General features: G+C 42.5%; 1 protein-coding gene across 1 annotated transcript; it reads left to right on the forward strand.

Moving 5' to 3' along the window:
* The first annotated feature begins 602 nt into the window (after positions 1 to 602).
* On the forward strand, positions 603 to 21,073 carry elk1 (ETS transcription factor ELK1). Its single transcript, XM_056384827.1, has 11 exons — positions 603 to 1,749; positions 6,152 to 6,360; positions 7,509 to 7,694; positions 7,803 to 7,976; positions 8,213 to 8,359; positions 8,788 to 9,243; positions 9,327 to 9,477; positions 9,841 to 9,989; positions 10,162 to 10,245; positions 10,954 to 11,055; positions 13,811 to 21,073. The coding sequence occupies exons 1-11, from the start codon at positions 1,725 to 1,727 to the stop codon at positions 13,907 to 13,909; spliced, it is 1,782 nt and encodes a 593-aa protein (XP_056240802.1). The 5' UTR covers positions 603 to 1,724; the 3' UTR covers positions 13,910 to 21,073.
* Positions 21,074 to 25,129: the final 4,056 nt, after the last annotated feature.

The raw sequence follows: 25,129 nt of genomic DNA on the forward strand, positions 1-25,129 counted from the left end.
AAGGCTTTGAACCTCCTGAGCACGACCCTGAGGTCACTCCTGGTAATGAAATTGTTGAATAAAATCGACATTAAAAAAAAGATTTATTCACATAACTTTTCATTCATATCTTAATACATCCTTTCTCCTTCCACAGTCTGGTGCCATGGTGTATGTGTACAATGTATGATGTGCTATTTCTTCAATAATGATACTTCGGGCGACAGACCAGATCCTGGAATTGGAATCCACAAGGTCCATCAGGACCTGTATTTATGTAAACATGCGAGAATTTACATTAACTCATTTGGAAGACACTTTTATCCAAAGCGACAGTGAAGGACATAAGTAAGCTTCAGTGCAGTAGGAAACCTTGGTGTCAGTATGAAGTACTACGTCTATCTAAAGTGCAAAGAGATTGTATAAGGAAGTATAAGTACATAATAAGTGCTAGTTAGACATGAGAGAATAATGAGACGTAAAAAGCAACATAAAAGGGAAATACTCCAGTATAGTGCAAGTACCTCAAAACTGTATTTAGGTACTTGAGTAAATTTATTAAGTTACTTTAAAGCAATGAAATACTGAAGCTGAAGAACCTTGAAGCTCAGCGACCTTTATGTTGAAATGCAACACCGGAAGAGTGACTGTGTTATTGGTGGGTAACTTGACAGCGAAGGCAATGAGGGGGCGTCCGTCCTAACAGGAAGAAACTGGGAAACACACCTGAGTGATGAAGTTAGTTTCCACGGGCGGACGCTTCCACCAGCACACCGACAATAAACCACGGGGCGGGCTTTACAAACTACTTTTCCCCGGTGTCAAAGGCCTGGGGCTCCCGGTAACAGCGCTGTCCGGGCTGACGCATCAGCGGGAGAGGAAGACGGCGAGGGAGGTGGGCTGTCACAGCAGCAGGCTAGGCTAGGCTATGCTAGGCTAGCTTGTTAGCAATCAAGGCTAACAGCTTCAGCCTCTTGAGACCCCTGAACTTGGGGGAAACTTGGTGAACAGTCAGCGACAGTTTAAACGGCGGCTCCGAAGTCCACCAGGAATATAAAGTAACAATTTTACTGCGAAAAGAAACGTAGCCTGGTGGCGTAAGTATTGCTAGTTAGCGAGCTAGTTAGCTCTCATCAGGGCTTGTCAACAGATCTAGCGGAGATGTAGCTGAGAGAAAAAACACCTCAACTTACTTCATCCACATCCGCAGAAACAGACTTAACTCACAGTTAAAGCTAACACATGCCTGTTGGACATTAACTAACACCGTGCTTCATAATTAGCACTAAGTTAAGTCCAGCTAAAGGCTGTACACACGTCCGTTAATAGTTTTTTGAACGTAAATTTCTGTTTTTGTTGTGGTTTTTCGGTCGGTGTGCTGTTCTGACGGTGTGTTGTGCTCTCGGTTTGTTTATGGGGCTGAGGTAACTTTCAATTCTCGTGTCGATGAGTGTTAGCATGGAGGCAAGGCAGCCTGGCAGCAGCTCGGAGCGGTTACATAACGCCAGCAGGTCGGGAGAGAAGCTGCTGAACGTTTCAGCCTCCTCAGCCTCCTCAGCCCGGCTCTGACAGCTGTAACCTGCTCCGACAACCCCCCCCCCAACACACACACACACACACACACACACACACACACACACACACACACACACACAGACAACACAACAACAACACGACAGCATGGAGGAGGTCTGAGCCTGCAGGGGGACAGGAAGAAGATAACAAGACGGAACATTTGGCTGAAGATGGATTCACACCCGCTGATAAACGGTAAGAGACGGAGCTTCTACATGCTATGTTTACATACTGCTGTTTGAGGATGCAGCTGGTTTTGTGTGTGTGTTGCAGCCATGGGTGTGTTTGTGTGCAGTTTGGAGGGAAGCAGCAGCAAGATTGCAACAGGTGTGTGGAAGCTGCTGAGGCCTGCAGCAGCCTGCAGTTGTGTGTGTGTGTGTGTGTGTGTGTGTGTGTGTGTGTGTGTTCAGGTGGGATATTAAAGCAGGTATCTCGATATTGAATCCTGGGTTGGAGCTTAATTTTTTTCGTGCTGCTGCTGCCAGCAGCGTGTAGAAACTTGCAGCCTGAGAGCTGTTGACACTGTAGGCCTATTTACACTTCTTGGTTGATTCTGGGCTGTGTGAGGCTAAAGTTTACAGTCATGAGAGAAACAAGTCTGTGGAGGTCAGCCTGAAGCGGTGGTCGTAGGTCACTGAGATATGTTAACTGACTGCAGATTTGAAGCAAAGACATGCTGCAGCAAAATCCAGATGGTGATAGAAATTTAAATTCTCCCAGTGTGAGACAGCTATAACTACAAACTGAACAATCAGAATACACCATGAAATTACACAGAGTACACTGGCTAGTGTTGTAAGAGCCACTTTTGAACTTTTTGAAGAAAAAAACCCCCACATATTTTCTCTCTCATCTCAAACACGTCCACACCCTCACACACTGAGAATGCTTCTACAGCTGTTGGGTTTTCAGGTTGTTTTTCTTCGTCCTCAGTTAACCTCCTGAACAAGGGCTGTAGCCAAGTTGGTGAAGATAGTGAAGTCTTGAATCCTCGCATCAGGAGGGGCCATGATGTGGTTTAAATACATAGAGAATTTCTCACATGTTCAGTCAGTCTCTCCTGGAGACATTCATAGTGTTGACCTCAGTTGTTAGAGCTGAGAGAGAAGTTTACACTTTGACACAGCTGACCAATCACTGAGTGAGGTGGGTGTGATGTCAGAGTGTTTCAGAAAGCCACAATAATGATCAAAAATCAATAAAATATTGTTTATTTGACCAATAAAAGGGTCACTGTGGTGCTGAACCTGGTTTTGGACAGAACCTCAGAAATCAAACTTGCACCAGTACTGAATAATGTCAGTAATGTCAGTTCCCAGCTTTATTACAGACATGATGTTGACTGTTGTCACGGAGACCATTTCAGTGATGTAATATTCACGTGTTGTCATGGCAACACTGACACACTGTGATGTGAATGTTAAACAGTGTTTGTGAGATGTGACATGTGTGTGATCAGATAAACGCAGGGAGTATGGACGAGTCCATATACAGTAGAATCAGAACCATCAGCACTAACAGAACCAGGGCTAGCATCAGTAGTATCTCTGAGGATGTGTCCAGGTGTTTCTTTGTGTCTTCTGGCTGTAGTTGAGATTTGTGTTATGTGACTGACAGACTGATGTGAAGAAACCACAGAGGAACAGGATGTGGTCAGGAAACCACACATACAGGTGTAGTCTGTCCCCTTTCCAGGTCTTCGTGGTGGAGAGGACGTTGTATAGCTTAGGTCCAGGTCACCTAGAAGTTTCTTGATCTCCTCCCACATTATATTGTTCAATAATGTTTACAATGTATAATGTTGTGATCCTGGAAATATCGTCTATTCTGTACACAAGCACAACTCCTGTCTGTCCATCCTGGAGGAGGGAGTCCTCCAGTTGCGCTTCTGTCAGAGGGTCTGTGGACAGAGGGTGTTGTAATGCTGTACTGGTAGTTAAGTCCCTTGAGAAATTTGTGATATTGGGCTACATCACTAAGGTTTAACTTGACTCTTCTCTGGTGGAGAAAGTGAACACATCTGTGGTTTTGTTCTTCTTTCTTTTTCTTTCTGTTTGTGTTAGTATGTCTAAGTCTTCCCCTCTCCCTCTGCTCTGTTTTATCTTCACTCTCTTTTATTATTCATTAATCTGCATGAATTGTCAAAAAATAGAGACTGTGCTGGTTGTGAAATGGTCATTTCAAGTCTGGATGGAAACGCCAGCAATATACTGAAATATCTTTCTGTTTAACCGAGCTGCACATCCGCTGCATTTCCAATACATAAGCTCCACCTGGGCAGCCTGCCCAGGTATATTAAGACTGGAAACGTGCTTGACCTTCTTTTGAGGATGCAAACACAGCTGATTAAGGACCAGATAGCTTGTAGTAATGGCATAGGTACCCCAAACTCCCATTGTGCCCCTCACCACAAGATTTTGTCAGATTGACTCCATTAACAGCGGCTGAATCGGCTGTTATCAGCTCCTGTCTGCAGTGTATCATTAGATGTACAGCCAACTATCATATATTACTATGATACTGAAGGAAACTTAAAAACGTGAGAATTCTGAATGAAGTTCTGCAGCTTCAGTTTTCTCTGATTTTAGATAATGATATCCTCAGGAAGTGAAAGTCACACTGACGTATCAACATGTGTGTTGACTCAGTTAGTTACTCTGAGGACCATGTCTGACTGTAACTCACCTCACACAGTATCTGTGCCCCCCTTCATATCAGATCAATAACTGAAGCTGATCAGTTTTGTATTTGTATTTGTGACTTAAATGTGTCAGACACATATTAAGTCACCAAACCCAGACTCTGGTGTGTTCAGGTTTTTCCACAGTTTTTAATATAATTGCTGTTGCCTGTAGCTGTGGTTGTTCTGGTCACCTCCCAATATGGCTGGAGTCAGACTGGGATGGAGGCAGTGTAGAGCTCAGTAAATGTCTGTGTGAAAAAAAAACAAAACATAAAAGACTTCCTTTTGTTGTACAGAGGCCTTGAGGACAGATGAGCTGCTGCATCCATTCACTGTATACACGCATGCGCACACACACACACGCAGCGTCCTTGTATCTGATGTGTTTTTCTCGACATGTTCTGTTCCTGTGTGAATCGTCCTGTGATAAACCGGATATCAGGTTCAGGTTTCCTCTGATCTGGTTCAGACCACTACCAGTTGGATTCTAAATGTGGTTTTGGTGTTGGGTCTGTTCTAGTGTGGGTCAGTTTAAACTGATTTAAACTGGATCTAGGAACCCTCTGAAAATGGTGATGAAACATCATAGCAGTGTGTCAACCTTGGACCAAATGAATTTCCTCTCATTGATATTAATGTTAAATTTGAGTTGTGAGTGAGAGAGTAGATATTCATTTCTAATATTGGCCCAGTTTAATGCCTCCTTGATATCTGTATCAGTGTATACATGGTCAGTAAGTCGTTGGTTTTTCACCACCTGACAGTGGGATACTGGTCTGACCATCAGGGGCAGTTCAGGGTTCAGGGCCAAGGACACTTCAACATGTGGACCTGAGTACAGAACTTTGTGATTCCTGACTGACCAGCTCTACATCCTGAGCCACAGCCGCAACCACCCCCGCTGTCAGGTGATATTGACACCTGTGTCGACATCCTGCAGGACAAACTGCTGACAGCACTGAACAGCAGCAGCCTCTTCGCATCTCTCTCTCTCTCTCTCTGTTTATACCTCTCTCGCTCCTGCCGTCCTTCTCCCTTGGTTACCATTGATGAAAGGTCTCTCACCATGGCGATGGTTTCCAAGGGGTTTGATAGGTTAGTTGTGTAACAGGTCAGCCAATGGTAATGAGACTAATTTGCATGACTGACTGGCATCTCTCTCACTGTAATCTGTTCACTGCCGACCTTCTCCACAGAGCCACTCACTGGCTCTGGAGAGCTTATTCACTTTTCCACTCAGTCCCGCTGTCTCTTCATCCATTAAATCTGTGGCACTTTGATACCACAGACTTCAGTGACTGTGCCTGTGAAACAAGGGGGGGGGTCTGCAAGTCTGGAAAAGTCCTTGAAAGCAGAGAATCATGTTCCCTCAAAAAAGAAAACAAAAAAATGTAGCCTTATGTTTTAAAAAGTTGCATCTGGGTCCAGACATAGACGGATTTGAGACGATGGACCCCTGTGCATACAAAGTAAACGGCCCCCCACCCCTCGTATATAAGATCCCAGACCTTTTTGTTTCTCTGTCATTCTTCAATCAGCGTGACTGTGAAAAATGTGATAAGTTTATTTCTCTGACTTAAAACCCTGAAAACTGTCTGAACATTTCTGTCATGATGATTAAAATTTAAATTTATCAGAGACAGCGCACATTAACTAACATGGACATCAGCTCTTCAAAAATTAGTCGATTTAATCAATTAGTTGATCAGTTGATCTGCAGCTATTTTGATAATCAATGAATCTTTCTTTTCTTGTATTTGGATTTTAACTGTTGTTTCGATGAAGACGTCACCTTTGACTCTGTTAAGCTTTGATGTGAATTTTTTTTCCAAACTTTTGTTTGTATTTCACGACTGTACAATTCATTTAAAATAAAAAATCTGGTTAATTGATGTGTGTCTTTGTGCCCCCCAGCCATGGACCCGTCCATCACGCTGTGGCAGTTCCTGCTCCACTTACTGGAGGACCAGCGGCAGCGTCACCTGATCTCCTGGACAGGTGAGGATGGAGAATTCAAGCTTCTGGACGCTGAAGAGGTCGCACGATTGTGGGGGCTCCGCAAGAACAAGCACAACATGAACTACGACAAACTAAGCCGAGCCCTCAGATATTACTACGACAAGGTACTACTGATAACACAAGAACACACACAACATAAACAACAATAAATTGAGACACATACTTCAGTGCTACTGCTGATACTTCTGCTAATCCAACTGCTGTTATTACTACAATATTTGTAATATCGGCACCGATGCTGTTACGACAGTTGAATAATATTTCTCCTTCTTGTTTTGTAATTTAAAAAGAACACAGACATGTGACAACCACGCTGATAAAACTGACACAACATAGTACTCAATATTAAAACTAGCAGTAACTAGAATGGCACTCAGTAGAGCGCAGCCAAGCACAAACAATCCTACACATGACCGTTACATCCAGATCTGACATATGACTATGATGATATGATATGGTTACATAGATCTCAACACTGTTAATATGTCAGTTTTTTTCCCATCAAGATCCAAACATATTTTCTTGAGAAAGTGGCAAAAATGTTAAATGTTCTCTCTCAGTGTTAAGGAAAGTGATCAAAAATTGCTCGATCCGCCCCTGAAACCAGATCTTCGCCTGGACCACTTTCCATCACTGCACCAAGTTTGGTACAAACCAGTTCAGCACCTTTTGTGTGATCTGACCAAACGACTGACCGTGCGTGTCTGTTGTTTGGTCGGTTTGTTCGGTCGATTAAGAACTGACCAACCAAACTACCAAGAGACAGATACGGATGAAAACTGCACAGACACCATCAGTCATATTAATGATCACAATCATCTGTGTTGTGTAAAACCATGTGACACATTTTGACCAATAATTTTGCATCTGGAACTTGTCCTGGTGATTGCACAAAAACCTGAGTAGAAACTGTTTTGCTCCACAACTGAATGCAACAGACTCTCAATTCAGATGAGAGAAATTAGACTTTCGTTTTGTTATCTAATGAATTGGTGTTTTAATTCAAAGACTAAAAACACTCATGTTCGAAACCGAAACTCATCACAATTCTTTGTTGTTTGTTCTCTCTGAACCATTTGACATTTACAGTTGCTACTGGATGTTATATACCTGTTTCCTTCATAGAAGTTTGGTTTGTTTTTTTGGTTTTGTGAGACATCTCAGAGACTTGTCTTGGACTTGGTTCAAATGATTTAAAACAGGTGTTTTCAGGTGATCTCTTTATTTTGTTTATGTTGTCATCTTCTCACAGAACATCATAAAAAAAGTGAGCGGTCAGAAGTTTGTTTACAAGTTTGTCAGTCAGCCTGACCCCTCCCTGCCTGAGGGGATACGTAACGGAGAGGAGAGCCAAAGGAGGGACAGCACTGACCCAAACAGCCAATCAAAAGGCCTTGGGGGCGTTGCCTCAACCTGTCAGTCAAAAGGCTTGCCCCAGGTACACTTTGACTGCCTTTATTTGTTTTGTTGATTTCTGCAGGATATAGAAACACAGTAATATTAATATACGACAGAATGACTGATTGATTTGTGCATTGATCCCCAGCGCTCGTCACCCAGCAGCTCCCAGAAAAGCTCCAGAAACGACTACATGAAGTCTGGCCTTTACTCCACCTTCACCATCCAGTCACTGCAGGCCTCACCCAACCCACGGCCAATCAAAACAGAGCTGCTACTGCAACAAGACCCCGCCTCCAAGGTTGATCGCACGCCCAGAGAGGTGAGAGAGACCTTTCCAAAGGAAAAGTACCATCAGCTGCTGTCTGAGCTTCAGCAATGAGACACATTTATCAGCGACCTCCTTCTACAACCGATTGATCACAGTATTGAATGAATAACCAATCTGTGATATGGACTAACCCTACACCGCGATATAGGTGTAGGTGTATCCCGACTGAGCAGGATTTTACTCCATGATATCGCCTCCTCTGATCCCTTTGTTCTTCTCATCCTCAGGTCTGTGTATTATCAGAGTCTAAATCCTCTCCGTCAGTAGGTGGAGCTGTTGACTCTGCTCTCCAGGTGATCGTCACTCAGCCGTCACCCTGTCCGACGCCCGCCCTCAGTCCTCAGATACCAGCCAACACCACCAGCCAATCACAGGTGGGTATCAATCCCTGATTGGTCACATAATGCGATATTTTTCAATTACCTGTAGAATAAATGTGTTTGTTAGAGACCGACTAATCGATCAGCTGATTTTATTGGTTGATATTGGACTATCACAGATATATTGGTATTGGTGTATGTGTTGTCTGATACGAAAAGTTTTATAGAACGTAATGCTGAAAAAGATGCCTCTGGTAATTTAGAACTTCATATGCCACTGCAAAAGTATTCCTGCAGATACTTGAGAGATGCAACCTGATCTCAGTCCTGTTCTCAGAGTGCGATCGCGTTTAGATTTTAATGACCTTTCCTCTAGTGCCACCTTCAGGACAGACTTTATGTTTGTCGCTCCCCTGCTGTGAAAGTACAGACATCATGTCCTATATTTTCAAGAGTGTTTCTCTCTTTTTTTTTTTTCCCAGAATCCTCCTGCTCCTCCTCTGGGCGACCCTCCCCAGATTTATCTCACCAGCGTTGGGGATTCATCCTCCCTCACCCCCCTCATCCCTCTGGGTTCTGTTGGTGGGTCCGCGAGTCCTGTCCCTCCCCCCCATGTTACCATGGGCCTCCAGGGGCCGCAGCAGGACGACTGCGGGGGAGTCACCAACCCCGCCAGCTTCCCACCACAGCCCCACGTTGCTCCTCACTCAACTCACCCATCGCCTGTCTTCGTCATCATCAACCCTCCTCCCCCGCAGCAGCAGCAGCAGCAGCAGCAGCAGGTGGCCATGACACCTGTTCCTCCCTCTGTTGCACCTCCTCCCTCTGTTCCTCCCCCCGCCCATCCTCCTCCCCCCATCGTCATCAAGGAGGAGAACCTGCCATCAGAGGAGGAGCTGCTGGAGATGGTGTCTCTGGAGGAGAAACAGGTGGATGAGGTGAGAGGTTCAGGAGAAACCAGAGTTCTGGTTCCTGCTGAGGCTTGGTTTTATCTGATGAGGTCTCTCTGCTCCTCCTCCAGGTTCCTCAGGTGATCTGTGGTTCGGGGCAACCAGAGCCCCCCCTCACCATCGTGGAGAGCCCGTCCCCACCCTGCATGGAGCCCGGGGTAGGAGGGCAGCAGCCTGCAGGGGAGGGGGGAGCAGAGGGGGAGGGCAAGGACATGCTAACAGGTAATAGGATACTAAATGTTGAAAAAACAGCTTCTAAATGTGGCCCACCTCATTTTGTATCATCTACGTGATCCAAATACTGAGAGTCCTGATTCAGAACCATAGATCTGATCATCTTAAATTATTGATATAAAACTGAAGGTACAACAGGGAGAACACAGTGAAGTGCTTCAGTGCAGAAATGGATCTTTTGAAGGAGCTGCAGCAGAAGAAGTAAAGTTCTGTAAAGGATCAGCTTTAATTTATCTGATACTGTTACATTTAAAATATGTGGACTGGCCCTGATACAGAATCTTATGTTGGGCTCGGGACACCTACCAAGGTGAGTTTCTCTCTGTTATAATGAACCGTTCTCTCTGTCAGATCCCTCCGACCCTCCAGTAACATCGTCCTCAGCGGTGACCCCTCCTGTGACCCCTGCCTTGGACGCTGCTCCTCCCAAACCAAAGAAGCCACGAGGCCTCGAGCTGCCCTCCTCCCCTTCCCTCCCTCCTGGCCTCTCCTTGGATAAGGTCTGCAGCCTGCACTCAGTGACTGTGGTTACACATTACATCACATTAATGATTATTAACCAGTTCATTACACTCAATGAGCTCAGGAATTGAACCCGCATCACAGCTGTGACAGCTGTCGGTGTGTTTGCAGGTGAAGCCTGTGACATCACATCCTGTGTTTCCTCTGCAGGTGAATGCAGCTGTTAACAGTTTACTGGCTCCTGGATCAGCAACCAACACACTCACCCCGACTGTCATCACCTCCCACGCTCTGGTAAACACCCTGTTCTGTCTGTGTGTGTGTGTGTGTGTGTGTGTGTGTGTGTGTGAGACTGAAAGAATAACTGAAGCTAACGATTTTCATTATTGATTAATCTGCAGATTATTTTCTTGATTAATCATTTTGTCTTATCTGCAGGTCTTAAGGCTTCATACGTAATAAAAAATCTTTTATCTTCATCTATGTTTTATTTTAAAAAGTCTGTCTGTCTGTCTGAGGCTGTAATGTCGGTTATAAAATGTATTTTAGCAGCAATTCAAAAATCCTGCACACTGTCTGACTTGCAATAGAGAATTTATTTGCAGCATTTCAGTGCTCAACCTTCATCAGGTAAATGTCTGATCTTTTTTGACAACAGTTTAATTTTAGCAAGAAACTGGCTGAAAAATCCTGTGACACATTTTTCATTAGTTAATACATTCATCTGTTTCTCGGACATTAAGGATTAAAGACAGTGAATAAATGAAGCTACTTGAGAACGTGTAGGTTGTTTGGCCTTGGTGGAGGTATATTCTCTGATATCAGACAGATGTATGGGTCAATAGGGGCCCAACAACATATTTTTCCATGGGTCCCCTCACGGGTTAAGGTGGTGACACCAGTGAAGGGACATTTATTTAAACCACGACCTCTGACCTACAGGAAGCTCCACCTGTCGTTGTGGTTTTGTTCTGATGAGTTGTTGTGTGTCTGTTGGTCCAGACTCCGGTGCTGCTGACTCCCAGTCCTCTTCCCTCGACCATCCACTTCTGGAGCACGCTCAGTCCCATAGCTCCTCGCTCCCCGGCCAAACTCTCCTTCCAGGTAATACACCTAGCCCGCTGTGCCTGCAACTGCACCTAGCTGTACTGTAATGTCTGACACAGTAACTTCAGTAAAAAATGCTTCCACAGCTCTGATTGATCAGTACAAGACTTCCTGTGTTAAGACCTAATCTACATTGGTTTCATGAAAACACACAAAATATACAGGAAGTGAAGTAACAGACACAAATAGATTCACACAGAATGATGAGAGACTGTGTGTTATGTGTTACTTTCTCAATTTTCACAGAAAAAATGTACGTGCTTCTGGTTATGTGAGGATGGGTTCACGTTTTTTCAACGATGACAAATTACAATATTAATCTTACAATGTGAAAAGAACAATAGATCTATATTTTTATATTAACAAGTTAATTTTATTATAAGAGCTTTCACCACCTCCAGGATAAAGACAAACAGGCTACAGTCACTGATCTGCTTTTTATACTTGGAGCAGCAGCTGCTGCCACAGTCGGGGGTCTGCATATATAATAGACCCCAGAAATCCTGTCTACTAAGTCTCAGTTAGAGAGGGAGAGACGTCCAAATCCAGGCAGACACACACAGGAACTGTCTTTTACACACTATGTTGTGTTTTGTAGACTGTATAGCGTGTGTGTGTGTGTTTAAGTGACAGGTTTGCAGAGCTCACATTTAACTCCCAACCACGGCATGTTTCACAGGTCTGTGTACAGTGTTAACTGAAACCACAAAGAGCACAGACATCAGCTTCACTTTTCACCTTCACACATTTATGCATCTGTGCAACGAGTTTGCAGCTCAAGTTACAGCCTCATAGATATTATCACACAGGTACAACGAATAAATGTTGCTCTTGTTTTCACATTCCCTGCAGAGAAATGGAAAATATCCAAAAATACATGAAGTTCATTTTTGAATATTAAACAGACTCAGACTCAAATTTTATTATTATTATCTTATTAAATTCCTCAGATCTCCTACACACACACACACACACACACACACACACCCACACACCCACTGTGAACTGTGTGTACCTGTACCTGGTCCAGGACACACACACACACACACACACACACACACACACACACACACACACACACACACACACACACAGAGCTGGGGTCTCTGCAGGTTTCTGGATCAGTTTTTGCTCCATCTGTTGTCTGATGACAGAGACTTATTAAAGGTTCAGTTCACTCAAATCACAAACAACATCCTCTCTCTTCCCTCTGCTGGTCTCTGTCGTGTCAGGTGTTTCTGGTTCTGGTGTCTGTTTGAAGATACTAGTCTGAAGTGAGTCAGATTTAGTTTGTGCTGCTCACAGAACTGAATCATGACATTTAAAACCTTCATCAACAACAAGGCCTTCAGAAACCAGGTCTCTGATGGTTTAGATACAATATCCACTGAAGACAGTTTTCATAAAGACTAAAAACTGTTTGTAGTTTGTTTCTGTGCTGAAGAGAAAACAAACAGCTGTAACCAGGTTTCTTGTGGTTCCCTGTATTTTCATGTTTGGTCGTTGTGGCATGTTGTCGCCTCCTTGTGGAGCAGCTGAAAACTACAGGATGTGAACACGAGGAAGTAAACCAAGAACTTAAAACTCTCACTTTGCAGATTCCTGTTTGTGTTTCCACTCCTAAAGAACCATGACCAGTCAGATTACACTGATAACAGATTAAAACTTTATTTCTTTGAGATTTGTGAACCACAAAAGTTTCACTGTCATGTTCTTTATATTGTAGTTTATTCGTCCACTGAATTATATAGTTTTCAGTTTTCATAATAAAACACAAACAGCAGCTTAATGGTCAGATTTAAACCCTCGGAGCCAATTACACAGGTGTGTGTGTGTGTGTGTGTGTGTGTGTGTGCGTGTGTGCGTGCGCTACCCTATTGTTTATTAGATTTTTTTTCCTTCTATATACAATCTCAGTCTTCTGTCAGTTTATGACAAAATTTACTGATTAACAATATGAAAGAAAATGAAAAGAAACTGACACAGGATTTAATCTGATTTAAATTTATAGGTGTGTAAATGTTTTTAAAAACTGATCTGAGAGCAGCAGACATGTTCAGACATCACAGATAATTTCACTCTCTCACTTTAAAAAATCTGAAGATGAAAATCATGTTGAACTATTGAAATTAACAGGTTTATTTTCCTGCTTTCTGCAGTTTTTATTCCAGTTTCTTGTGTCAATTTGTATTTAACACACAGTAAGAAACAAAAGTCTCCAATAAATAGCAGTTCAATTTAATATAAATTCATTATGTAACGAACAAATATTTGCTTCATTTTAGAATAAATATTTTGTTTCAAATAAAGAAGATTCCTCAGAAAACTTTAAAACTCGACAACAAACTAAACTCTGATTGGCTCAGAATTAATTAAAGGAAATGAATGGAGAGTTTAATATGTAAGATGATGAAGATCACAGTAGACTGTGGAGACTGTGTGAGGAGAAGAACTTGCTGTGGAACAATATCATCTTGAAAAGTCTTAAAAACATTGAGTTCTGTTTTCTCAGAAAGGTTTAAAATGTCAAAGTCACGTAAATTGATTAATTACTATTGTAACTTACAGCTGAGAACGTATATAAATATATATAAATTCTTGTGTTTAATAAATAATTGTAGGTTTTATTTATTTCTATCATTCTTCCACTGATTCGACTGAAAACTCTGTTGAATCTTTTTCTTTGCATTAAAAAGTTTCCAGTTGCTGAAACACTTTTGAATTAAAAACTGATCTCTCCGTCCCTCTTTAGTTTCCCACAAACGGCAGTAATCAGATCCACATCCCGGCCCTGAGCGTCGACGGCCTCTCCACCCCTGTGGTCCTCTCCCCTGGCCCCCAGAAACCCTGAGCTCCCTGCCCCCCCTCACACAGCTCCTCACTGGGCACAGAACTCACCTGATGGTCCGCTGGCCTCCTGGAGGAGAACTGGATCTGGGCTGACTCCAGAACCATTTAAGCGCGTCGTCTGACTGGTAAGAGTGGGAGGTTTGATGGTTCACGGGGACCCTTCACTGGTGGAGAATCCTGGAGAAACCAGAAACCAGTTTGTTGGAGGTCGGAGCCTCTGAACTCCGCTGCCAAATATTTAAGCCAGAGAGCAGGTGGATGTCTGAGCTGCGTCCTCTTTCAGCCACTCCCCTCGCTTGAGAAGCCGACAGTTTAAAGACAGTTGGCGACGACGACGACGATGATGATGAGGTGGAGGGATGCAAGTTTTCTTCTTCTACTGAGGGCTTCAACTAATGATGTAACTGTAGATAAAGATAGTTTTTAACTGACTGTTCCTTCAGTCCGACCAACGCCTGAAAACTGATTCAGTTTATGATGAAGTCACATGGGCAGAAGCAGAAAACTGGAACAAGATTGTGTTTAAAGTTTTTACTGGAGAAATGAAAAACATTCAGACATCTGTTAATTATTTTATGGATCGACTGACGACCTGTTTTCCAGTGAGTTCGTCTCGACTCAGATAGGAAAGATGTTTATTTTAAATCTGACCTGATCAGATGAGAATGACCTAAGCCTTATTAATATTCATGAGGAAAACACCTGGACCCGGGCGGGGCTGAAATCCGGATCAGTCTCAGATCTCTCTCGCTGGATCTTTTCGGGGCTTTTTGCTCTTATTGTCTGTTTTTTAAAACATGGTTATTTATTCCCGTTTCCTGTTTCCAGCAGCGTTCGCTGCAGGTTCTTGAATATAACTCGACTGTTGTACGGCTCTGGACTGTAACAGGTGTGTTTGATTTCAACACTCCCACATGACTTTTCTCCTGTTGGAACAGAAACAGCATCGTTCTCTAAACTCACCTCTGCTCAGTAAGGTTTGTGCTTTGCTCTTATTGGCCGCTTTTTAAGGCCACGCCTTCCCACACTTATGCATGGCCTGTTATCGGACTGAACTGCTCAGCATCACTTTGAATTGACCAGTCAGAGCAGGGAGGATGATGATGATAATGATGATGATGGACCTGAGCTGCAGAGTTTTTACACAGCCAAGGTATTTCTCTATAAAAGTCTCTCAATGGGACAGATTGTATATTTTTAAAAGAGTCTTTGAATTTCAAGAAGCTGAAGTGTCGTCTTGTGGCTCTACAGGAGTGAACTGTTTGGATCTAAAGGTTTTATTGACCATACAGTCACTTTCCTTTGGCTTTAAAATGTTGATGGACGTGTTTATTGGTTTTTAACTGTTTAATTTCAACCTTTCATTCCAGATGTACAGTGGATTTTAGTTGAGCAGCTCTGATGGATGAATGTTTTTTTATTCCTGAAAGCCTCGGATTCATTGCCTTGTAAATCTGCAGCGATGTTGCCACAAGTCGACACAGTTTTCATGTCGTTTCCATCCAGAGTTCAGACGGAGCGAAGACACTGATCTGAGTTTCAACAGTGAGACGCCTCGCTCGAAAAAATACTTCTCAACTTTAACTTTGAACTGACACGAGTGACAGAAACTTGGGAGGAGGAGTGGGAAGCGAGTCGGTAGTGTTGGGATGTTTTGGGGCTGCGGAGGTGATGAAAGGATGAAAGCAGCTCGACTTTCAGTGAAGCTGGATCCTCAGACTCGTTATAGCAGCACAAATCAGCTCAAAGCTTTAGTCTCAAGTTATCCCCTGACAACTGAGTGACTCAAATCACCTCAGATTTACCTGTACAGGTGAAGTAAATCCACGTATTGATTTCAACTTAAACTTAAACAGCTGACCTGAGTCCACGCATCCAGTCTCACTGAGGCTCCTTTGTCACTTGTGGCAACATCAACGTCTGTTTTTACCTGAAGCATCCAAAGTGACAACGAACCGTCTGTGGACAGACTCTGATGGTTCTTTTGAAAAGACTGTTGTTGTTGTTGTTTGTGATGCTAGCTGAACTCTGTGGTTGCCATGGTAACCTGACCTGACTGTTGCTGACCTGCAGGTCGCTGTTGTTGCTGAAGCTCCTCGTGATGACGCCGTTAACGTGTTTCTGTGCTTCTGTGTGCAACGACAAGGCTGCTGAGACACACACACACACACACACACACAACGTGAACTGAGTGAAGCTGAAACTCTGTGTTTTCAGATGTGACGGCTGATGTTCATTTATCATTTTTTGGTTCAGTCAAACTTAAACTGAATAAAGACGGTTCACATCTCATCCTGTTAATCAACATCAATCTGCCAGTTATTTTCTTGATTAATCATTTGGTCCAGTGGTGATGTCACATGTCTTTTCTCTCACCAACCAATTTACTAAAATGTGAGACCCAGAAAAGAAGGAAATTCTTATATTTGATCTGAAAGAATCAGATTTTCTCTGTGACAATTAATCATAAAAATAGTTTGATTAATTTAATGTTGATTTGACTCATCATTGAAAATAGTGGTAAAGCACCACAGTTATCAAGTTACTCTAATTTACTCATTCATTTTGTATAGACAGATCCATTTACACCTTTTAAACATCTGGCTAGAATCATTCTTGGAGGCATTAACCTCCTTTCAGACTGGACAGCTGTTTGATCTGAGGTCTTGATAATACTCTGTCCTGGACTCTCAGAAAACACTGACATCCAACATGGACCGTCATCTGAACGGCTTCATCCTCTCCACAGCTGCATGTTTACATATCCAGCTGCCAGGTGCAGATATATGCAGATTGTACAGTGGACAGCTCAGACAGTGAATGAAGGTGGTTCAGTGAGTCCAGGACAGTGTAGTTATAAAAAGACATGGCCTGTGATACCTGATAGTCTTATTCTCCGGTATCTACAGCTGATGTAATCAGTCAGTGTCGGTCGGCAGATTTGAGTTGATTGTAGGTTTGGAGATCCAGATGTTTCATCAACCCAGAACCAGGTCCAAAGTAGATCCTGAAACCAACCTGAGTTTTTATTATTTAAAGTCTTTTTCTCCAAGAGGAGACATTGATGTAAAGATCTAAACATCTGCAGACATGTTGAACAGTTCAGCCTCATCTCAGTTCCTGACGTTGTGATTTCCCAGCCTCAGTAGTGACATAAACGCAGCACCAAGCCATTGTGTCCCGACTGTTCTCTCCTTTACAGCATGACTCTATTTTTCTATCAGAGACCACGTGTTTATATTGTGACTAAAGTTTAAAGAGCGACGAAGCCTTAAAGATTTCAGCTCTGCAGCAGAGTAAGAAAAAATCTTCTTCGTTTTAAAAATATCTGCGGCTTGAATTGTTCAGAGCTTGATGGTGAAAAAAAGCCATTTATACAGAGAAGCTGAAGGTTTGAGTCCGACATCTGTGGAACGTTAAGCTAACATTTCTCTCACCAGCAGAACATGAAGAATGTTTTTATATTCATGAATAACAGCGTTGCATTCTGGATAACATCCAGACTCCCATTTTTTTAAAAACTCAGTGCTACCTGAGGCGACGCTGCTGAAGTGCACTGCAAAAAATTATGTGCCACATTGAACAACAATGTTTTTTTTTTTAATCAGAGACATGTTACAGAACCGGAGCTGGGCAGAGTGGTCAAACAATATCACAGTACTGATCAGAGTCAATCAGTTCTGATCAATATATATTGTGATAAATGTTCAGGAAAATGAGTGTAATTGTCTTTCAGTAATTAATCAGTAGTTACTAAGTTAAATACAAAACAAATTATTGCAACTTTACAGATGTAACATTTCTGACCGTTAATATTAATATTAATTAATATTGTATCGTTATATGTATATACTGTCATATACAGAACTTCTGCAGCTAACAATTATTTTCATTATTGATAAATCCTGAATTAATTGAATAGTTTAATGTTCACACAATGTGGCGAGATAAAGTGTCCATCTCTGATTGTCAGTGCTTATCAAAATTGATTTCCGTTAATTTTCAGTTGATTGATTAAAAGTGATTTAATCAGATGTGGCTGAATTCTTCAAACTTTAATAACTTATTTAAATTAATTTAATCAACGTGTTAATTACAGCCTGTTCAGAAAACATAATTTGTAGAACGATAAAATTATAAATAATAAATATTTAGTTATTGCCCAGTTCTTCACTGCACTTCCACATACTGCACTTTCTCGTGTGGTTTGTTATTTTATATTAAGATTATTAAAGAACATTATTATGACAGTACCAATGAAAACGTAGATTAAAGTGAAGTGAACTAATGATTTCCTGTTTAAAATGTGACCTGTAGTAAAGGTTTATAAAATAATGATTAAGCAAAAGAAAAATGAATACATAAATAAACTGGAGACATAATTACAACACACAGACTCTGGATCAGACTGGATCTCTGTCTGTAGGACAGCTGTGGTTTTAACATCACCTGCTCTGGTCAGTGATGATCACATGACCTCCTGTCTCTCTGTGAACTGGCTCCTGACATTTAAATCCTGTCTGGATCCTGGTCCTCAGGTTTTAAACCGGATATCCAAGCGAAATTTGACTTGTGTGAAAATGGAGGAAGATTAACATGTTTCTGTTGATCTTTTGAAAACATGTTGACACCAACATTCAGCAGATACTCGACAAGAGCCTGTAAAAGCTTTTTATGTGTTGTGATGTAATGTAGCTGCAGGTCTAAGCTGCCGTTCTGTGAGTTTTTTAGCCTTTATCTGTTTCCATTCTGTCAAACTGTCTGATCAACAGCAGCTGACTGAATCAGCTGTGATCAGCTCCTGTCTGTAGTGTATCATGATGTACAGACAACTATCACTGAAGTTCTATGACACTGTAGGAAAACTTAAAAACAGGAGGATTCTGATGAAGTTCTGCAGGCTCTGTTTTCTCTATAGCTTTATTTTGGTGGGACATCAGATCTGAGTTAGACAGAACATTATTTGAGTCTTTTCCTCGTCTTCATCTCAACACATAGAGGTCGTGACTCTGAGATAACGTCTCCAGTTTGTTTATGTGTCTTTGCTGAATGTGATACACATCTTACATCTACAGTTCAACACAACAGTTTTCACATGATCTCCAGCTCAAAGCAGACTCAGGGTCTGTTTCACAGATGTGACCTGTGAGCGCTGCGTATCTGCAGATTACACACAGCGGTTGCGTCACCTGTTACATGATGCTCGCTGACAAACTCTCCCGTGCTGGTGCCTCGCTCACAGGTGAGGCGTCTGCTCATCCTGCAGGTTTGCTCTGCAGGAGAGGGGAAACGGACCCTCACTCAGCTTTGATGTTTGAGTTTGTTTTCAGATCATGAACTTCATCTTCTGAACTCAAACGTTTCATGACATTTATAACGGTGGATATTTGTAAATCCCTCTGAGAAACAGTCTGTTGTTGTCATGAGCTTTCTGTCTGATCAGCTGTGTCGCCAAGGAGACGACACCTGAACTGATCACCAATCTAAAAGTAAGTTTAGTGAGTTCAGCCTCTAAGAGACGCTGAAGCTCTCTGATTGGATGATTCTTACAGCAATGCTCTCTGGGACCGTAGTTGACTTCTACTGTTTTACCTTTTTCTTTAGTTCAGTGTCTCAGTTTTCTGATGTTACACCTGAGATAAACCCACATGGACAAAGGTATGTGGACAAATGAGAATTAAATCCAATCAGCTCACTGAACAGATCCACTTCGTTTTATCAGCTGTATCAGTCCACACCGACTGAGTGTTAACGCCTCCTCTCAGGGTGAACATAGGTCAAAACAATCATTGTGGACTGAACAGATTCAGTTGCAGTTGGACATCGGTCGTGTCTCGATCTTAAAGTGATAGTTCAGGTTGTCTGACATGGGGTTGTGTGAGGTACTGATCTATAGTCAGTGTATTACCTGTAGAAGTTTCCGTTCAGAGAAGCAGCAGGAGCACCAGTACAGAAGCTGAGTGATGAGCTGCTGCGGTTGGGGTCAGCAGAAAAACCTGTTTTAGCCACTTTAAAAAATACCCAACAGCATCAGTTAAACTGTGGCTTTATTTTGAATATTTTCATCACTTCATCTGCAGACCTTTTACTTTGGAAGTACATTTTTCAACCATTGAATTACTGTATTACTACGCACAAGCGCACATATTATATTTTTCAAGTGGCTTAAAAACAGGTTTTTCTGCTGACCCAGTCCACAGCCCCTCATCACTCAGCTTCTGTCCCGGTGCTCCTACTGCTTCTCTAAACTGACACTAATCTGAATCTACATCAGGTAACACACTGACTACAGATAAACACCTCACACAACCCTGAGTCAGATAGGCTGAACTATACCTTTAATGTGGATTCTCAGCGACATGTAAATCATCTGGTATAATGCAAACACAACCCACGTAACTTAATGATAAACAACACTGGAGATCAGTGTGATTGTTTGACCCACTTCAAGATAAAAAGAATAAAATATGTCGTCATTTTATTGTTTTTGATGCTCACAAAAAAAAGATTAACTGTCCACATACTTTTGGCCATGTAGTGTATTTATATTTAAAATGAGTAGCTCTGTAAACAGATTGTGTCTTATCTAAACATAAACATCCACACATTCTGTGTACTGTCCCATGATCCTTTGCACCAGGATGACATCAGTCAGAGAGCTCTGGGAACAGATGACGTCTCCTCTGTCTTTAGTTGTAAAGTTTTTCTATCTGCAGGTTAGTGTGGATTCTCTCTGTACATAAATATAAATATAACCTGAACATATAAATCTATAAATTCTGTACCTGTGTGAGCCGGCCAATCAGCTGATGCGTCTTCATGATGTGTTGTTTCTGTGGCCAACTGTTGCTGTCAGATCTTGTGTGGCCCCGCCCCTCCTCACCTGTGATTGGTGGAGGAGTTTATTGATGTAAAGGGGTGGGGCCTGCTTTTATTTTTGTGAGCCGGAGCTTGACACATGTTATCCGTCATGATATTTACTGGAAAACTAAAAGAAAAACTATTTTTTATGAACATGACTTTAGTTTCTGTTTCTGGTGTAAATGTTCTATAGATGATTCATCTTGTTTTCTACGAGCTAACACACACAAACACACACAAACACACACACATACACACACATACACACACTGCGAGGATGATAATAAAACTATTTTGTTCCTTACAGACTGGTCTGTCTCATCACTGACTCATGTTGAAGCTTTACTGGTTTCATTCATTTTTATGTGGAAATAATGATTTTCTGTATTTTATCTTCACATGTCCATAAATTCATTGAGAGACGAGACGACACCGACGTAACCATGTCCAGGTGAGTCAGTTATTTAGATGAAATTATAAGAAGCTAGAATAACAACACAGGTGATGTGAAGCTGAACAGTGTTTATTATTTATATAAACAACAGATAAGCTCATGGTTTGTGTAGCTCAGTGTTTGGTCACAGACATAGGCTGTGAATGAAGATGGACGTAGCCTCTGTGGCGTCACCCACAGGTTTCTGAAGAGTGGTTTTGAAGTTCAGAGTGAGCTGCTCTACTGTTGCCATCTTGGCCATGTCTGACTCCAACCCTAACTCTTAGCTAATCAAAAATGGCTAAAGAGATGGAGCATGTATGGAGCTGAGACTTCAGTGAATGATGCGGGTTATGGCAAGCATATCCTCATACACCTGTCACTTAAAGAGACCCCGCCCTCAATTATACATAACTTTAAGCCTTAATAAAACGTGTAAACAGGTGAGTAATATAAAAAAGTCACCAGCTGTCATAAAAGAGGAAATAAGCTATAGAGACTCATAAATGTTCTGATTCTGTTTAATTATATTTGATTAATTAATTCTCTGTTAATGATCTTTTCAGATTCAGATTTCAGGCTCTGCTGATGACGACCTTATCCCCGATCAATGAGCTGTCGCCATGACGACCACACACCCAGCAATGATCAATATCATTTATCCCCAAGCTAAAAATAATCTGCTGCTCAGAAACAACTACAAGAAACTAAAACTGGGACGGTTACATTTTATTTATTGAATCATTTTCATTTTAATGAGTTTGAATGTTAGATTTAACATGAAGGAGCTGATTGAGGTGGATATGAGGTGACATAAAAACAGTAGATAAGAACAGGCGGGAAATCTGACAGGTAAGAAAGGGAATAACTGTTGTAGCAGCTAATATGAGCAGCTGTGGGCTGCTGTCTCATCTACACACTCCCTCTGTGTCACATGTTTGACTGAAGTCACGGTGAATAATAAACAAACCCCTAAACTTCAGAGTATCACATTATATTCTTTATTCAGATCCCCATTAGCTTCTGCTGCAGTGGTTGCTAATATTCCTGTTGGCCACATAAAATCATTTATACACAAACAGCATATAAACATACAAACAAACAAGAATACACCCTGTCGGTCCAAACAAAATTACATAATTAAAAATCTAAATATTAAACATGAGATCACTTAAGCAATACATGTACAGAATTTAAACAAATATCTAGTGCTGAGGATTAAAACAAATATCTTGGCACGTGGCATCATTCCACCAGTGTGGCCTCTTTCATCAGTTTCACTGAGCTGTCACTGGATATTTGATGTTTGCGGACAGGTTTAATATTAGGATCCAGTTCATAGCAGCTGGTGTGTAGTTCAGGGGCCCTGGGAAAATTAAGACATGTTACGTCTATAAAATATCTGTATCTATATCTGACAAGGCAAAGTCTTTTATTGTGTCTGTGATGTCAGTGTCAATGATTCCCCCTCCCTCACCACAACACACACACACCTGTCTTACCTTAGTTGTGAGGACACTCGATATAATGCGTCCCCTAACCCCACCCTAAACCTAAACCTGATTCTGACCTGAACCCTACAACCGGGTCTCAACCCTCTAACAGCTCTTTGAAGTTGAGGACCACACAGCATGTCCTCACAACCATAGAGAGACGTACGCATACACACACACACACACACTCACACACTCTGATGGGAATTAATGTTTACTTGAGTCTTAATCCAAACTAAGCTGGATTTCAGAGGCAGCAGGATTGTTTTTACTCAGCGCTAGTTCACACACACACACACACACACACACACACACACACACACACAAAGTGGAAGTCAAAATTATGTAAAGTAAATTTTAAATGAATCTACTAGGCCTATAGATCAAACTATAATCTCCTGACATTTAACCTTGTATCATGACATGATCATCATATCATTGTCTGACAGGAAGAAGTGCTGATGACATTTTATTATAACAACAACAACAACGACATTTCAACCACAGATGAAACACATCACTGTTTATTTTGTGTAGATAAGCTCTAAACTACATCTCCAGTCTTACAGTGTAACACACAACATACACTGTGTATATAAGTCATCTGTACTACTACTGTAACATACAGTGTCCATGTTGGGCCAAATTGAAGAACACGGGAAATCACAGAAACAACGAAAATGTTTTTCTGAAACTTAGTCTGTAACTTCTGCCTTAAGGAGTCTCTCAGTCAAAAGGTTGGTGATGTCATGAAGTAGCGTGAGATCATCAGAGTTGATGTCATCACAACCATTTCCATCAGCTTTTCCTGATTTGATTTCCTCAGTGTCAGTGGTTCAGGAGGTTTTCAACTGGAGCTGAATTATCCTCAGAGGTCTCCTATTCTCCACAACAAACAGACCAGGTGATTATAACCAGTAAAAACACTGAATAAAACAGTTTGACATTAAAAATCAGTGATTCACAGACACAGTTCAGTGGACACAGGACGTCTCCAGCGGCTGGGAGCTGAGCTGTCAAACATTAACTCAGCTTGTTTCTCTGATAACTTAAGATCCAGACGAAAAACTAGATAAAAGTCAATGTTGAGCTTCTGGATATGATGTCATCGAAGTGTGGGAGAATATGTGCATGTGTGTTGTGTATCATCATCTGGGGCTTAAAGCCGCACACACACACACACACACACAGAGGCTCAGAGAACAGGCTGACACACATTTACAGATAAAAACAGGTTGGCAGAAAAAACAACTTTGCATTGTGGGGGAATCTGGGCTGAGAAACCAGACTGGAGGATGATCAGTTACTGAGACTGAGTTCATACTAACGGCTTCAACACACCTGTGCCTGACTGTACTCTGACAAAGGTCACGAATAGACTGATCAGTTAGAAGAAGTTTAGCTTAGTTTAGTATAAAGACCAAATTCAGGTGGAAAACACAGGTAGAAACTGTTAGCTTAGCATAAAGACTGGATTCAGGTTGAAACAGTTAGCTTGTGCACGAGTAACAGATCCATTGAGCAGAGAAAGGTAAAAACATCTGCACACAAAGTCCCCTTACTGTAGTTTTCAATCAGCAGTTTGTTTCTCCTTGTCTCCTCTCCTTGTCTCCTCTCCTTTCCTTATTCTCTCTCCTCTCCTTGTCTCCTTGCCTTGTTGCCTCTCCCTTCTCCTCATCTCCTTTCCTCTCCTCTTGTTTGTTTCTGTCCTCTCCTCCCCTCTCCTCTCCTCTCCTCTCCTCTCCTCTCCTCCCCTCTCCTCTCCTCCCCTCTCCTCTCTTCTCCTCTCCTCTCGTCTCGTCTCGTCTCCTCCCCTCTCCTCTCCTCTCCTCCACTCTCCTCTCCTCTCCTCTCCTCCTCCTCTCCTCCCCTCTCCTCTCCTCTCCTCTCCTCTCTCTCTCCTCTCGTCTCGTCTCGTCTCCTCCACTCTCCTCTCCTCCACTCTCCTCTCCTCTCCTCTCGTCCCCTCTCCTCTGCTCTCCTCTCCTCTCCTCTCCTCCACTCTCCTCTCCTCTCCTCTCGTCTCCTCCCCTCTCTTCTCGTCTCGTCTCGTCTCCTCCTCTCCTCCCCTCTCCTCTCCTCTCCTCCCCTCTCTTCTCGTCTCTTCTCGTCTCCTCCTCTCCTCCCCTCTCCTCTCCTCTCCTCTTGTCTCCTCCCCTCCCCTCTCCTCTCCTCTCCTCTCGTCCCCTCCCCTCTCCTCTCCTCTCCTCCCCTCTCCTCTGCTCTCCTCTCCTCTCCTCTCCTCCCCTCTCCTCTGCTCTCCTCTCCTCTCCTCCTCCTCTCCTCCACTCTCCTCCACTCTCCTCTCCTCTCGTCTCGTCTCCTCCCCTCTCTTCTCGTCTCGTCTCGTCTCCTCCTCTCCTCCCCTCTCCTCTCCTCTCCTCCCCTCTCTTCTCGTCTCGTCTCGTCTCCTCCCCTCTCCTCTCCTCTCCTC

Source organism: Seriola aureovittata, chromosome 9, assembly GCF_021018895.1.
Source record: "Seriola aureovittata isolate HTS-2021-v1 ecotype China chromosome 9, ASM2101889v1, whole genome shotgun sequence".
Taxonomy (NCBI): domain Eukaryota; kingdom Metazoa; phylum Chordata; class Actinopteri; order Carangiformes; family Carangidae; genus Seriola; species Seriola aureovittata.

What these genes read in the sequence shown, in the direction of transcription:
- elk1 (XM_056384827.1), top strand. Translation starts at nt 1,725, where the DNA reads ATGGATTCACACCCGCTGATAAACG. An exon ending in AGTCAAAAGGCTTGCCCCAG is followed by an intron (nt 7,695 to 7,802) that starts GTACACTTTGAC and finishes ATTGATCCCCAG; the next exon opens with CGCTCGTCACCCAGCAGCTC. An exon ending in CGGCCAAACTCTCCTTCCAG is followed by an intron (nt 11,056 to 13,810) that starts GTAATACACCTA and finishes GTCCCTCTTTAG; the next exon opens with TTTCCCACAAACGGCAGTAA.